Raw genomic sequence first — 13,637 nt, 5'->3', positions numbered from 1 at the left:
CAGATGTGCAGCACTTCTGCAAGCAACACCATGTTGTCTGGGTTGGGTTTATTGGTTTTATATTTTAATCTTGGTTAGCGGTACGATCCAAGAGTCTGTAATGATGCAGCTGGTAAAAAAATAACAATCATTAATATTGATTGTGCATGTCATCCGCCTCCAGCGTGTATCTGTGTTTATTAATCAGACTAATCACTACATAAGTAAACCAAGTATGATGCCTGCGCATGTCTAACATACAAAACGTTTGCAACCTCAGACTGCTGTGGGTTATAAGCAGTTTTGGCGTCTGAACCATCTCTTGGAACATAATAATAAAACAGACAATTGGCCCATGTGGACTGTGGAGAAGGTTTTAAAAAGCATGCATTTTTGCTTCTAAACATAACATCTATTATTCCACCAAATAAGTACTGATATAGTATTTATTAAGTAATACACATCTATATTTACACTGTGCTGCTAAATGAGTTGCTATCAGTGCATGGATTTCCTTTATTTACTACTGAAACTTGCTAATGAGGTAAATGGCTGTAATTATGGGGCATTGTCTTCTGTGATTTTATTTGTACAGTTAAGTACAGTAAGCATTTTCACGTGCAGTTTCTGAAGTCAGTTTCTCTTGCTATCATGAAGTAAAACATTCAGGTTATAAATCAGCAGGTCAAGCAGCTTAAACATGTTTACGGAGTCTTTACCTCCCATCTAAAAACCTAATGTTCTGTCCCGAGGAGGGTTTATGGCAAAGATCTTTATTAAACCCTTTCTTATTGACATAATTTAAAATTTATTGCAGAGGTTGTTTTTAAAGAATCCATGGAACTCAAGTTCTCCTCATTTTTGAATTATGTGTTTGATAACTAGTACGATTCCTGCCCTTTAAAAAGATCATTATCTCCATATCTGTGTAGGAATGTGTGAAACGATGATTGTTATGTGATATGAAAAGGCTCTTGGCTTGATGCTGACTTTACAATTGCAATTGATGAAATCTGAAATAAATAATTGCGGGAATGTGAGTGCTTGCTCTGATGGCTTTTGAAATAAAGGCATGGTTTTGCATTTTGGAATGAGACGGTAGCATGAGTGTATGAACCTTCCCAATCCTGGTTATCCCAATAAAAGGTTGTTTTAAAAGGCTCCCTTAATGATTTCTGGCCAGTAAAAAAAAAAAAAATATATATATATATATATATATATATATATATATATATGCATCTAATTTAAGAGTGCATTTTAATTTAGTTTGCATATTATAAGATATTTGATTCACGTAGATATGCATAAACACTCAAGGTTTATTTTATACACAGCAGTTTTTTTCTCAATAATCTGCTATTAGCACCCCTAATAATAAAATGTAAAGAGAATTGTAGTTAAGTCTGCAAATTTATTAAGAAGAAAATATTTTACATGTCAGGTGCCTCAGAAACCACTGTGTGTATATATGTCAGTACTTTTTTGTGTTTTAAGTGTTTATTTCAGGACACAATAAAAAAGAAAGTTTAGAGAACGTCTGATGAGCCTCAGAATGTAACACAAAGTCTAGTATTCTCTTCAACATCAGAGACTTTGTTCCGGTAGCTTGAATGCCTCCGTATTCTCTTTGAGGAGATGCCCTGACTCTGGAAGCACGTCCAGTGTGAAGGTCTGCTGCAGAATCAGTTCTGACGTTGGCATGAGGGCTGCATACAATTTCTGCAGCGCCCGCACGTCCTCCAATGCATTGTGGGCTTCATAAGAGACCCCTAAAACCGACTTCACCAAGCTGTCTTGCCTAAAAGACTTGATGCTTTGGTTTTTGAGAAGCTGTCTTGCTAGAGGCAGCGTGTCCACAAACCCTGAGACAACCTTCTGAAACTCTGTTCTGAGGTGGAACTCATCAAGAGCCCGTCCCAACACAGGGCAGTCGAACCTCCGAATGTTGTGCCCCGCAAGGAGTGGGCGGCCCAGCATGCGGATGAAAGCGATGAAGGACACAAGAACCTCCTGTAGAGTGTTGGTCCGCACGGGTCTGCGATGGAGGTACAGACGCCGCCTCTGCACCCTGAACCCCGTCACTGTAGAAGCACCGCGCTGCATCCTGGTCCGAGGAACCACGTAGAGGTTGAGGGTGTGGCCGCCACTCACTGCTGCAAGCTGGACAATTTCACACGAAGGGCCTGAGACGGAAACAGCGGAAACGGTCTCAGCCCGACACTTTATTCTCCGAGCAGAAATGAGGGCTGTCAGGACCCGTCAAGCGTATCAAGCAAATAACCGAGCAAACACTGACGAACGAGAATTTTGTGTGCATTACTCAGATACAGCTTCCAAGAATAAAGCTTCGTTCAGACTGGTTACTGTGGTTTTGCAACCAGAGATGTAAAGCTGGGTCACATGTTATAGTCGTGCAGACAATATAGACGAACAAAAATTTCTCATCACCAGTTATCAACCAGGAAAAGGGCTGGGAAAACCTTCCCAGATCCCTCACAGAACGGCACCAGCCGACACGGGGACAGTTCCTGTCCCCACCCTAAACAACAGAACTGTCTCAATGCTGAGCCCCTACACCACTTTATTTACACTTGTGGTATATATTCTGTATATTAGATATTACTATCTTGTATACTGTTGTTGTTTTTTTATGCTGTTGTGCTTAAGAGACGTCATCAACTGGAGTCAAATTAACACAATTCTGATTCTAATCGAGACCATTTGTCTTCAAGTGAAGTAAATTCCAAAATTTCCGACCTAACATCAAAGAATAATTCCATACAAGGTCAATGGTGGGTGGGTATACGTGTTCCCCTTATTCCCTAATCTTTTCACACTTCCCCATGAACTGGAATCTAATTTCACCTGGAGTCCCACTGCGCCGCACTAAGGCTGCAATACTGCCCCCTATCGGATGGAGTTTAAATTGCGCAGGATACGCAGGACGCCTTTAACTTTCCAGCTGTTTGGAAATGTTTAATAGTTGTTGCTGTTTTTTTGGGTGAGTGGCGTCGATAAGAAAACCCGCACAGATTAGTGAAGAACCGCGGCCCCGGCGAACATACCCAGGCCTGTAGTCTCCAGGTCGAAAAACACCACGGTGAGCGTCATGCTGGAATTATCAGCGGTCGAAACCCCAGCAAAACGTCAAATTTCCCAAACAAACCCAAGAGCACCTGGCGCCCACGCCACTGACGTCACGGGACCAGATCTCGCGAGAGGATAAAACCACCATGACACGTGATCACGATCGGCCCGCCGGTTTTTTTCACACACATACATTTAATTTATACTGAAATAAACGCTGATTTAAAACGTAAAACAGACACAGAAGCACAAGCCTCCTCTTTAATAATTGTAATTGTTGCACACAGCCAACAGAAAGCTTAAAAACAGCCACCAAACAACAGTTATCCAAAATAACACAGTGTCAAAATTTTACATAGCGTTTAATTGCATGTTGCAGATGTTGGTGCCCTGAGTTTAAAGCGTCTCTGTTATAAGATGAAACTGTGTCTCTTTATGGCATTGGAGCTGGGGTCCAATTTATAGAACAACTCCTGCAGGGCCTTCGCATCTTCCAAAGCATTGTGCGCATCATACGTTTTGTTGAGGAAGTGCTGCACCAGGTACTCTTGTGAGAACCTTTCGGATTCGTTGGCAAGAACCTCTTTGCTCAGAGTATAGGTGTCCAGGAAGCCTGACACAATGTCCTGAAATTTGTCTTTTAAAGAAAACTCCTTCAGCACCCTAACAAGAATTGGAGCGTCAAAGGACTTCGCGTTGTGTGCGACCAGCAGGGGTTTGGGAACCTTGGAGAGGAACTGAAGGAACAATTCCAGGGCCTGTTGGAGTGGCACGGTTTCCATCTGTGTCCCACGCAGGAGCAGCCTGCCCCTCTCCACCGTGAACCCGGTCAACTTGGACGCTTTCTCAGCTATGCCGCTGCGCGGCAGCAGGTACACGTTGAAGCAGTCAGGCCCGCAGGCCGCAGCGAGCTGGACAATGTCACATGCTGCCCGGTCTGAGGAGGAAACAGTCACGAAGTTACAGTGTAGCCGTTAGGGACATTTGCGAATGAAGGAATTAGACCACCAAAGACCCCCCTCTTCTCAAAGTTCTAGAGCAAAAAGATTGCTGGGGTTGCAAAATGTTACATTTTTAATCAAAGGACAATGTACAATTGAAACTGAGATTTATAGATACACGTGCATTGGTTTTATAGAGTTAAACGTTGACTGTACCACGAATGGAATCAGATTTGTGCCAAAGTTACTAAAACCAAAGAAAAATACGACATTGAAATATTAAATAAGAGGTTGTCACTCAGATACCTGCTGGCCAATGAGGCGAAGCCCCGCCCACACGAGAGGAACGTGCCAGAAGTCCAACCGACTAATCAGGCGGCGTGAACGTAAAACTGGGCGGAGCGACTGAAACGCCAGCAGTGAAACTGTAACAACAGGCAGCGTTACTGAAAGTCTCACAAGCCGCAATGGAAAAGAGCGAGATGAATGATGTCAAAATTCCCAATTCTTAATTTACACGTCGTATTTTTGTTTGATATTAGGAAATTTCTGTTTAAAAATTATTATTATTTTAAAAAATTTGGCCTAAATCTGATTCCATAAACTCGGACTCTAACTCAGATTCTGGTAACTCGGACCTACCCAAGCCGGTGGTTTCCAGATCAAAAAACACAAGCGGCTCTGCCATGTTCCGCCGAACTACACTTGAAGTTTGATCCTGGAAAGCAAGAGAAACAGAGAGATCAGCCCAGTTCAGCATCCCAGCAGCAGCCTTTTCTCCTGGAGGGGTTGTTCTACCCAGTCGATGTCCATCATCTAAGGTTCAGGGTTCTGCTCCGTTATACACAGCAACTCAATAGATTGCTGCGCCACACTGGTGTGTGTGTGTGTGTGTGTGTGTGACAGTTCACTTTCGTTTCTCTGTAAACCCCGCTGTTCAGAACGAGAAACACAATGAGCCACAAAAACCCAGAAGAGTCGCTTTAGTTCTGCTTTCAAAGAACCGACGTGTTTTTTCCACCATTTTTAAAATCACCTCTTTATTTTGGAAAATAAACATACATACACACACACACACACACACATATATATATATGCAGACGTGGACGATATTACATTCAGTTCCCTCTGACGCACCGCGATTTCAAATCATGACGTCACCCGCTACGGCAACGTCACGCGGCTTCCTCCGTTTTAATGTCGTTTTTGTTTTTACAGGTACTAATTGAAACGATTGAAATCGCCGGATACACATATGAGGAGATCTACAGTATTCACGGGTAATCAGGGATTTCCAGACATGTCACATATCTAGTCTAGTGGGTGGAGAAGGGTGGCATCTCCCACCCCACGCAGGAGACCCTGACAGCAGCCTAAAAATTAGGGGGAACATCCTCCCCTGGTACCCAGGATAGCCGCCCCTCTGCCAATACTTCCATCTACAATACTACAGCATGTAATTATGTAGCTGAGGGGTTTTGTGACATCTCACAGTCCAGAAAAGTGTGGGCAAACATATATCTTCACTTGAATTGCATGAGCCATTTAATATTTGACATATTTCAAGTCTAAATCACAAACAAATGGAATTTTGCAGATAACACACACACAGTTAAAAACAACATTATCAATAAACACTTTCCTAATGCACAATTTCTTATTCCTGTTCTTTTCCTTTCTTTTCACATTCATTATTTCTTACACTGTACATGGAAAAATCCTGGTCTGTGGGTGGATTTTCAGATCAACACAAGTGAAACCACTGGTCACAGTCATTACAGGAAATCTGTTAAGAAGAATAATCTGGATTACAAATAAATAGTTGTCTCATTATGCTTGCTTTGTATGGTACTGACGTCCAGAGTTGCTGTATGCCAGTTCTAACAGGAACCAAATTTTCTGGGTACCAGGAAATAATGTTCCCCCTAATATTTAGGTAGGGTGACTAGACGTCAGATAAGATAAAATAATCATTTATTATTCCCAGAAGTTGGAAATGTACATTTTCATGTCAGAAAATGACAGTAGAAAGAGCAAAAAATAAATACCATAGAGAATATGCCAACTGTGTAATATAAAAAGTTCACTATACAATAAATAGTCTGAGAAAGCAGTGGATGAGTGTATTAAAAATATCTGTATGTACATGAAATATATTTGTCTATATCTGTAAACATAGAATATTTGTAGGTGTATCTATGTAAAGAGTGGATATATATATATACACATACTGCACATGAGACAAATGATGTATTGGATGTGTGTGTGTGTGTGTGTGTTAGTCTATGCATGTGTGGTCAACTGTTGAGTCTGACCGCAGTTTTTGCTCTTGGGGTTATATATTGGTTTGCATGGGCATCCATAGCAGACTGTGCCATGCAGCCCCATCCATAACAAACTGTCTGGCACATTTTAATTGTAACGGACATTGACAACACAGGCCAACCTTCTCTTACATTTACATTTACATTTACAGCATTTATCAGACACCCTTATCCAGAGCGACTTACAATCAGTAGCTACAGGGACAGTCTCCCCTGTAGCAATTTATGGTTAAGTGTCTTGCTCATGGACACAATGTTTTTGGTGTTTTTTTTAAGTCACAGTTTTGGTAGATCCCGACCACTGCAGACTAGGAACATCCCCAAATACACCTAGTTTTGGAGATTCTATGACCCAGTTGTCTTAATCACAATTTGCTCCTTTTTTTTTTTTCTTCCAATTTTACATATAAAAGTTTACACAAAAAATTCCACAAAATCTTAACTTGCCTCCTAATTTATCCAACCATCTGCCAACAATATTTTTTATATTTGCTTCGTTTCAGTGGTCTCATGTTATGGATGATTTGGTATAGTGTGATTCTGAAGTGAAAGTGAAGTGATTAGGGTTATGAACTGCAGCAGTGTGTGGGGACGGTACTTTCCTCTGCTACGGATTCGAGATGAAAAGTTGTGGTCTCATAATTGTTATGACAGACAGAAAACAATTAAAATCAGTTTGTGATAGTTGATACAGTGAATGAACACACATCAGTCATGATACAGATGATTTGCTTTTTAATAAGCAAACGACTTGTTCATTATGCTTTTTACATCCATAGACACATATATTTATCTCTTCAAGGAAATATTACACAAATTGCACCGTATACATACAACCGTGTCCTTATGTAGCACACACAAAAGAAATTCCAAAAGCACAAGTAGAACCCTACAGGCCTTCTGACCTGTTACGACATTGAACAGGATTACTTTATATATAGCATCGTACACAGGATAATATATCCTTTACAACAGATACTTTAAAGTTCACTCCTAAGCATGACCTTAAATACTATCTGTAAAAGAGAAAGAGTAACGTATTGCAGAGCATGCCTTCCAGTGATCAGTACATTCACTTCACAGGGCCCCGCCCGTTCCGGTCGGGGCAGGAGGGGGCATTCGATTTGTTTTCCGGTAGGAGAACACGTCACGTGTAAGTGCCACCCAGCGACGGTAACCGCGATCTGCTGTGTCTGGTAGAAGCGATAGGAGTGACAGCCTGCAGTGGTGAATGGACGAGAGATCCAGATTTGATCCGAACGCCGCCTTGCTGGCATGGCATGGAGCTTCACAGTACAGTAAGCCATATTTCTCTAACTGCGTTGTGCAAGAAACTTGAACATGTGTCCTACCAGGTACGCTGCGATTGTTATACTCACCTAGAACCAGTACAGTTTACTATTGGTGTATAATAGAATTAAGCATCGGCTGCAGCTAGCTGTAGATAATCGTGATTATAGAGGAGATTGCCGCTTTTATTTGCCACAGCATCAGCAAGAAGTGACATCCGGTGGTCCCTAACTATAGGAGAGGACGGCAGAAAAGACAGACTGAAACGCGGGCCAGCTCCTCTTCCTCCCCAGGGCGGGTAGCTGCCGGGGAGTCTGAGCAGCGGCCGGAGCACCAGGAGACGTGGCTGAGCGCCGGCTGGTCTCGCTGCTCCACCAGCACATGCAGAGCCAGCAGCCCAACTCCTGCTACAGGGTGGGGAATAATGATGGCTTCCATCTGAACAGTTATCATGCTGATGAAACTGATCACCAATGTTATACAGTTAAAAACACACCGACAACAGAAACAATGTGATCATAATAATGATAAAAAAGAGAAAAGAAAAAAACATTCATGTCCTGATCTGATTCAATTTAACACTGACGTCTCGAAAGAAAAGACTGCAGGACCCACGGACCCACACGGGAAAGGCATTTTGTCACCATTGTAGCACAGTATGAGTTGTGGGGTGGTGCAGAATTTCAGCTCATTGCAACGTGGGTAGGAGGTTAACTCATTTTGATGCCACCCCCCCCCCCCAAAAAAAAAACGTGGCACTGACCCAACATAATAACCGTCCCCACGCAACAGACAAATTAAGGAGACAAAACACATAACCATCACCTGAATTCCACACACTTCCTGCTTACAAAATAAATTCAACAAATAATATAAAGACTGACCTCCCAGCAGCACTGGTATTCTGGCTATTTACATTTTTTCAATTATATGATAATATCTTACATATTTAGCATATTCATAAGTCATTTAATGATCATATAAAAACAGAAATGTAACCGTGGATCATGCAGCCTTATAGACTCAAAAATGGCTCAGTCCTGTAAACAGTAAGTAGTGGACAGGGACTGAGCTCTCCTTCGGGACGATGGTCTTCAGCTCGGTCCTGCTCCACCTGGCAGGAGGTGACCTGTCCTCTGCAACGGGGACCGCCCACCAGCAGCCAAACCTCTCCGCTGCCCATCGCTCTAATTTTGTGCAGTTCCACCCATCCATTTCCTCCCGTCTGGTCCCCAGCTCCCTCCTCCACCAGCTGGACAGAGCACGCCGCTCTCTGGGACGGAGAAATGATTGACAAGGAAGGAGAGAGTTGGATACTGAAGGGATGCCGACATCCCAAAACCCATAAACAGGCTAGAACAGCCCCTTTGGGGCAGTATGGGGAACGTGAGGCGCTGCGCTCTCACACCATGAACTCATTACTGCCATAGAGCACCATCTGCTGAGTGGGACCAAAGTCGGGGTCCCGGCGGTGCCCGCTGCCCTCTGACGACTCCCGGGACTTGGACGGGGAGTTACGGCTGACCCTCAGTTTCTGGCGGGTTCTGTCTGAGTTTAAGGCGGGTCGGCCCGCAAAGACCGGCCTCTCCTCCCCGTCTGGAGTGAGCGGGTCGCCGGGAGAGTTGGAGCGGGATGCACCAGAGGAGGGGGAGCAGAACCGATAGTGGGAGGCTGAGCCAGCAGCCACCTGTGGACAGAGGGAGGAGGTGGAGGAAATGGAGGAGATGGTAGACGTGGAGTCCAGAGAGTCGGGCTGCCTCCTCAGCGGCCGACGACTTTTCCCGTCGGACTTCCTGGAGCGCAGGCTGCTCACCATACCTGGGATCCTCTCTGCAACAGAGACGGTCCATAAAGAAGTAGAACGTGGAATATCATCTGCATGTGGTGTAGATGACGGCATCTCACCACTGAGTTCAGATGCTGCCCCCTCACACTCCAAATTCAGGTTCTCGGAGCTGTCTGCCGTGCCGATGGAGGCTTCCGACTCCAGCGTTTCATCATCTGACGCCCGCGGCTCCAGGCTCAGCATTTCGTAGGTCAGCTCCTCCCTGCAGGGACACAACAGGAGAGGAAACACTGAACCTGCACACGCCCAGAAATCGATTCCTACTGCTGAAAGATTCATGAAAAGGCCCTACATGCATCTACCTCCACTCCTTCCCCTCAACCTTAATAAGCTGCTTTTTTGGCTCGCAATATTTGAGCACTAATCAGTTCTGTACATTTACATATTGTATATTGACGTTTTATTTGTTTGTAACAATAATTGCTTGCAAGTTAGAATGTCCACATTAATTTGTCAAAAAAAGTATCTAATATTACATCTACACCTTGTTCTTTCCTTGTTTAGGGGTGTGTTCTTCACAGGTCTGACAAATCACCAACAGCCTTATTGGAATCATAAGAAGCACCCTGAGCAGATGCCCCAGTTCTCTTGGTTTGTTTACTATTACAATGAATTCTTGTCTTTGTATGATTATTTTAATTATGTATGTGAGTGTTTGCAAAAGTATCCACACATTGACCTCCTTTCCAGAACCCTCCTCCTTTGCCTGGACAGAGCACAGAGTTTGGAACTAAACTTTGTAGTAAATGGTGACAAGTGCTGGAACCTGCAATGCTGGGATGTTGATGGTCTTTCCAGAAGGCTTTTTTATGAAGTTGTGACTTGAATTTGCCATTTGTAAACATTCTTTTTAAACCATTCTTCATCTTGCTGCATGACTCAATGTTTCTTGACTATTCCACACCCTACTCTTGGTTTACTGTCCTCTGGCTCACTCTTTTGGTTGACTTCTCCTGACACAATGGTTGGTGGAGTACAGCAGGATGAGCATTAACAACTTGTATTCCGAGGTCATCTAGGATTTCCTTTGTCTCTTTTGCTCACACACTTGGAAGATATTCAGTAACACCATGTAATAAATACCGCATCATTTTAAGAGTAAATGAAAGTGAAGTTATTGCCATTGTGAAACACTTCAGCACAGCACACGGTGTACACAACGAAATGTGTCCTCTGCCTTTAACCATCATCCTTGGTGAGCAGTGGGCAGCCATGACAGGCGCCTGGGGATTAGTGTGTGGGGACGGTGCTTTGCTCAGTGGCACCTCAGAAATTGATAGGTGTAAAGACAGCTTTGGCCATTCTGATTCGCCATTCAGAGAGCAGCATCTCAGACAGTCGGATCTGGAATTTGTCCCCTTATGTCCTCACAAGGGGAAAGGTTACCTCCCGTTTCTCATGCTTCGTCCGCCCAGAGAATTTCCCTTCCCTCCCCTAAAACATTATCTCCACCGACCGTTCAGTCATGTGAGACTCTGAAGAACCTGTGGGTTCATTTTACTTTTTCTGGAAAAAACAGCACGACTTCTTGTTTGCACCAAACATGGAGAATGATGTTGACATAATTTCCTCATTAGCATTTAAAGCTACACACAGCAAAAAGGCGTATCCTGGTGAAATCTCATTTTGGGACTGTGTCAGGACTTGGACATTGAGAGGGGTTCCGGTCCTGTGTTCCAGACTGGAGTTTGTATTGTGTTCCTGATTTCCTATCGTTCTCACCTGCCTTGTCTAGGATAAATGGACATTGTGTCCACTATGTCACTGTCCAGTCATTGTATGTATTACCTCGTCCTCGTTGGTGTACCTTGTGCCAAGTATTACTGTGTCTTGTCCTTGCATTATGTTTCGTCAGTAAACCCTGTCCTGAGAAGACATGAATTTGTGCGCCCTTCATCTATGCCATGTCGTCACCGCCATGACAGACTGGTTAAGAGAGGCTGATAGTCTGCTAAAATAGGAGACTTCAGATACATTGTTAGGGGGCAACTAAGACTGATATAAAAGCAAAAATGTAAGAGGAACTTTAAATAGGAGAGTTCTTAAATATTTTCAGATGTCTTATACATTTATGGGTATTCTGTTGTTCATCTGTGCCACTGTCCACCTGAAACTCACTTCTCCTTCTGCAGGCTCTCAATCTGCTCGGTGAGCACGCGCTCCTCCTGCTGCATAGCAACCTGCTGCTGCTCCGTCAGCCCTGACTCCACCCCATCCTCGCCTGCAACCTCCACATCAGTTGCTGCCGACAACTTGGGGCTCATAGGGGGCGAAGGCGTGTGGTGGCTGGTCCTGCGGAGGCGACCCTTGCCCTACGGCAGAAAAGGAAGATGAGCTTTGCAGGTAAGGAATTGCTCGATGCTGACAGATGAGTGACACTACATCTAACACTACATCACTACCCGACTTCACAACGATGACCAGGAAGCACATGGTGAGCCCCTCTTTACCAGTGTGGGTGACCTGATAAAGGAATATGCCAAAGCATGTGATGAAACACCAGATGGGTAAATGAGATGGATGGCATATCCACAGAGAAGTCACTATGGAAGAGGTTTAGACATGACACACACTTTTCACTCAAGAATACACACCCAATGGACCTAGTCTACTCACTCACGGAACTACAGACACAGTGCAGATCAAGGCTGCACAATTATGATATGATACCTTCATTCAGTTTTTTTTTAATATATATATATTAAAAAAAAAAAAAAAAAAAAAAAAAAACCTTATAATAACTTAATACTAAACTAGATAAGCGGACTTCAGGCATGAATTTAATTCTATTAGAGTTGGCCTCACTGTTACAACATGAAATGGTAAATTTTTTGATCCTGTAATTTTGAATGAGATGAAATTAATTATGCAGCCCTACATCACACACACACACACACACACCCACACACACACACATAGCTGTTTTACCTTTTTGGCTGTGTTTGGCTGCATGTTAGACAATTGAGAAGCGCAAATGAAAAGAAGGAATTAAAATAAAGCAGTGGTTAGTAGGGTTAGAGGGATGTGGAGCTCTCCCTCCTGCTCGACGTAACGCTTTCTGACACCAGATAGAGCAGCATGCACACAGCTGACAGACATTTTTCATCCATCCGCATGGACCAAACATACCAAACAAAGTCCTTAGCAACAAGACCCCTGTATGTAACTTCACATCAACAAAAGCACACTAAGCGCCTCTATATTTCTCCAAAATTGGGACTGCGTTGATTAAAATCTGAGGTATGCACTGAAATGAATGTCAAAGACTGACAGCATCAGATATCTACAGTTTGGCATCTGGCAGGGTTAGGAAGTCAAGGAGAGGAGCGGGACAGAACGAGAGATGGAAGAGAGACACAGTACTGACAGAGAACCTGCAGCACTGGATGGATGGATGGATGGATGGATAGGGTGACGCAGGGTGGTGGGCGGAGCTGGCACGGCAACCGACAGTGCTACAGAGAGACGAGCCAACGATGGGACTGACGCGTCACATGGAGTATACATACCGGGGTGGCACTGCGGGCTATGCTCATAAACCTAACAGCGATTAATACTGGTTTCTGGAGGGAGAGGGGGAGGGAAAGGGATGGGTACAGAGTGGGAGTGGGAGAGGAGAGAACTGGGTTAGGGTTGACTCCAGAAAATGGACCTAGAAAAATGGGATGATCCTGTAGATGGATGCCAGGATGTGGTTGTAGAGGTGGTGAAGTGTGTCTTCAGCTGTACGTGTCTTGACAGATCCGAGACACGTAATACAAGGCATGTCAAGTTAATTATTTCTCAAGAAAGCGAAAAACATATATGGAACTGTGCTTGAAAAACTGAAACCAAAACTGATCCAAAGCCCCGTCGGCCTCATTGCTAACCTAGGTTATGTGTTCTATGCTGTATAAAGAACATTTCAATACGGATGTATTAAAAGAAGCTGAAAGGAAAGTTAGCGGTTTGTTATTCCCGTTAGGGTAAGAAATATTCATGATCATGCAATTTTTTTAGTAAGACCAGAAGTTAGACCAAAAGTCACCTCAAGCGAACCAAATAGCATAGTTTCCAATTCTGTGGGGAAATGTTCCTAAATAAATCCACAGCAGTCAAATCAGCACTGAATATTTTAGGAATATTTCATAGACTTGAGGTGAGCTGTCAGTGTCTCTCTCTCTCTCTCTC

General features: G+C 43.6%; 2 protein-coding genes across 2 annotated transcripts in view; both read right to left on the bottom strand.

Moving 5' to 3' along the window:
- Positions 1 to 3,313: 3,313 nt before the first annotated feature.
- Positions 3,314 to 4,709, bottom strand: LOC114783714 (exonuclease DPD1, chloroplastic/mitochondrial-like). Its single transcript, XM_028969226.1, has 2 exons — positions 4,650 to 4,709; positions 3,314 to 4,003 (listed from the first exon to the last, which is right to left on the bottom strand). Exons 1-2 carry the CDS (start codon positions 4,693 to 4,695, stop codon positions 3,477 to 3,479), a joined length of 573 nt encoding a protein of 190 aa, XP_028825059.1. The 5' UTR covers positions 4,696 to 4,709; the 3' UTR covers positions 3,314 to 3,476.
- A 2,340-nt stretch (positions 4,710 to 7,049) lies between these two features.
- Positions 7,050 to 13,637, bottom strand: part of LOC114783708 (unconventional myosin-IXa-like) — an 86,067-nt gene continuing 79,479 nt past the window's right edge. Inside the window, 5 exon segments of the mRNA XM_028969214.1 lie at positions 7,050 to 9,451; positions 9,527 to 9,669; positions 11,586 to 11,779; positions 12,396 to 12,413; positions 12,977 to 13,030. Of these exon segments, the coding sequence (XP_028825047.1) occupies positions 9,024 to 9,451; positions 9,527 to 9,669; positions 11,586 to 11,779; positions 12,396 to 12,413; positions 12,977 to 13,030 (837 nt within the window). The 3' untranslated portion in view covers positions 7,050 to 9,023.

This window comes from Denticeps clupeoides, unplaced genomic scaffold (assembly GCF_900700375.1).
Source record: "Denticeps clupeoides unplaced genomic scaffold, fDenClu1.1, whole genome shotgun sequence".
In the NCBI taxonomy this organism is placed as follows: Eukaryota; Metazoa; Chordata; class Actinopteri; order Clupeiformes; family Denticipitidae; genus Denticeps; species Denticeps clupeoides.
The sequence above is the reverse complement of the archived record's forward strand: the minus strand, read 5'-3'. Positions and strand labels throughout refer to the sequence as shown.

Coding starts and splice junctions, on each gene's coding strand:
- LOC114783714 (XM_028969226.1), bottom strand. CDS start 4,695: ATGGCAGAGCCGCTTGTGTTTTTTGATCTGGAAACCACCGGCTTGG. Junction 4,004..4,649: donor TCTGGAAACCACCGGCTTGG/GTAGGTCCGAGT, acceptor TTTCCTCCTCAG/ACCGGGCAGCATGTGACATT.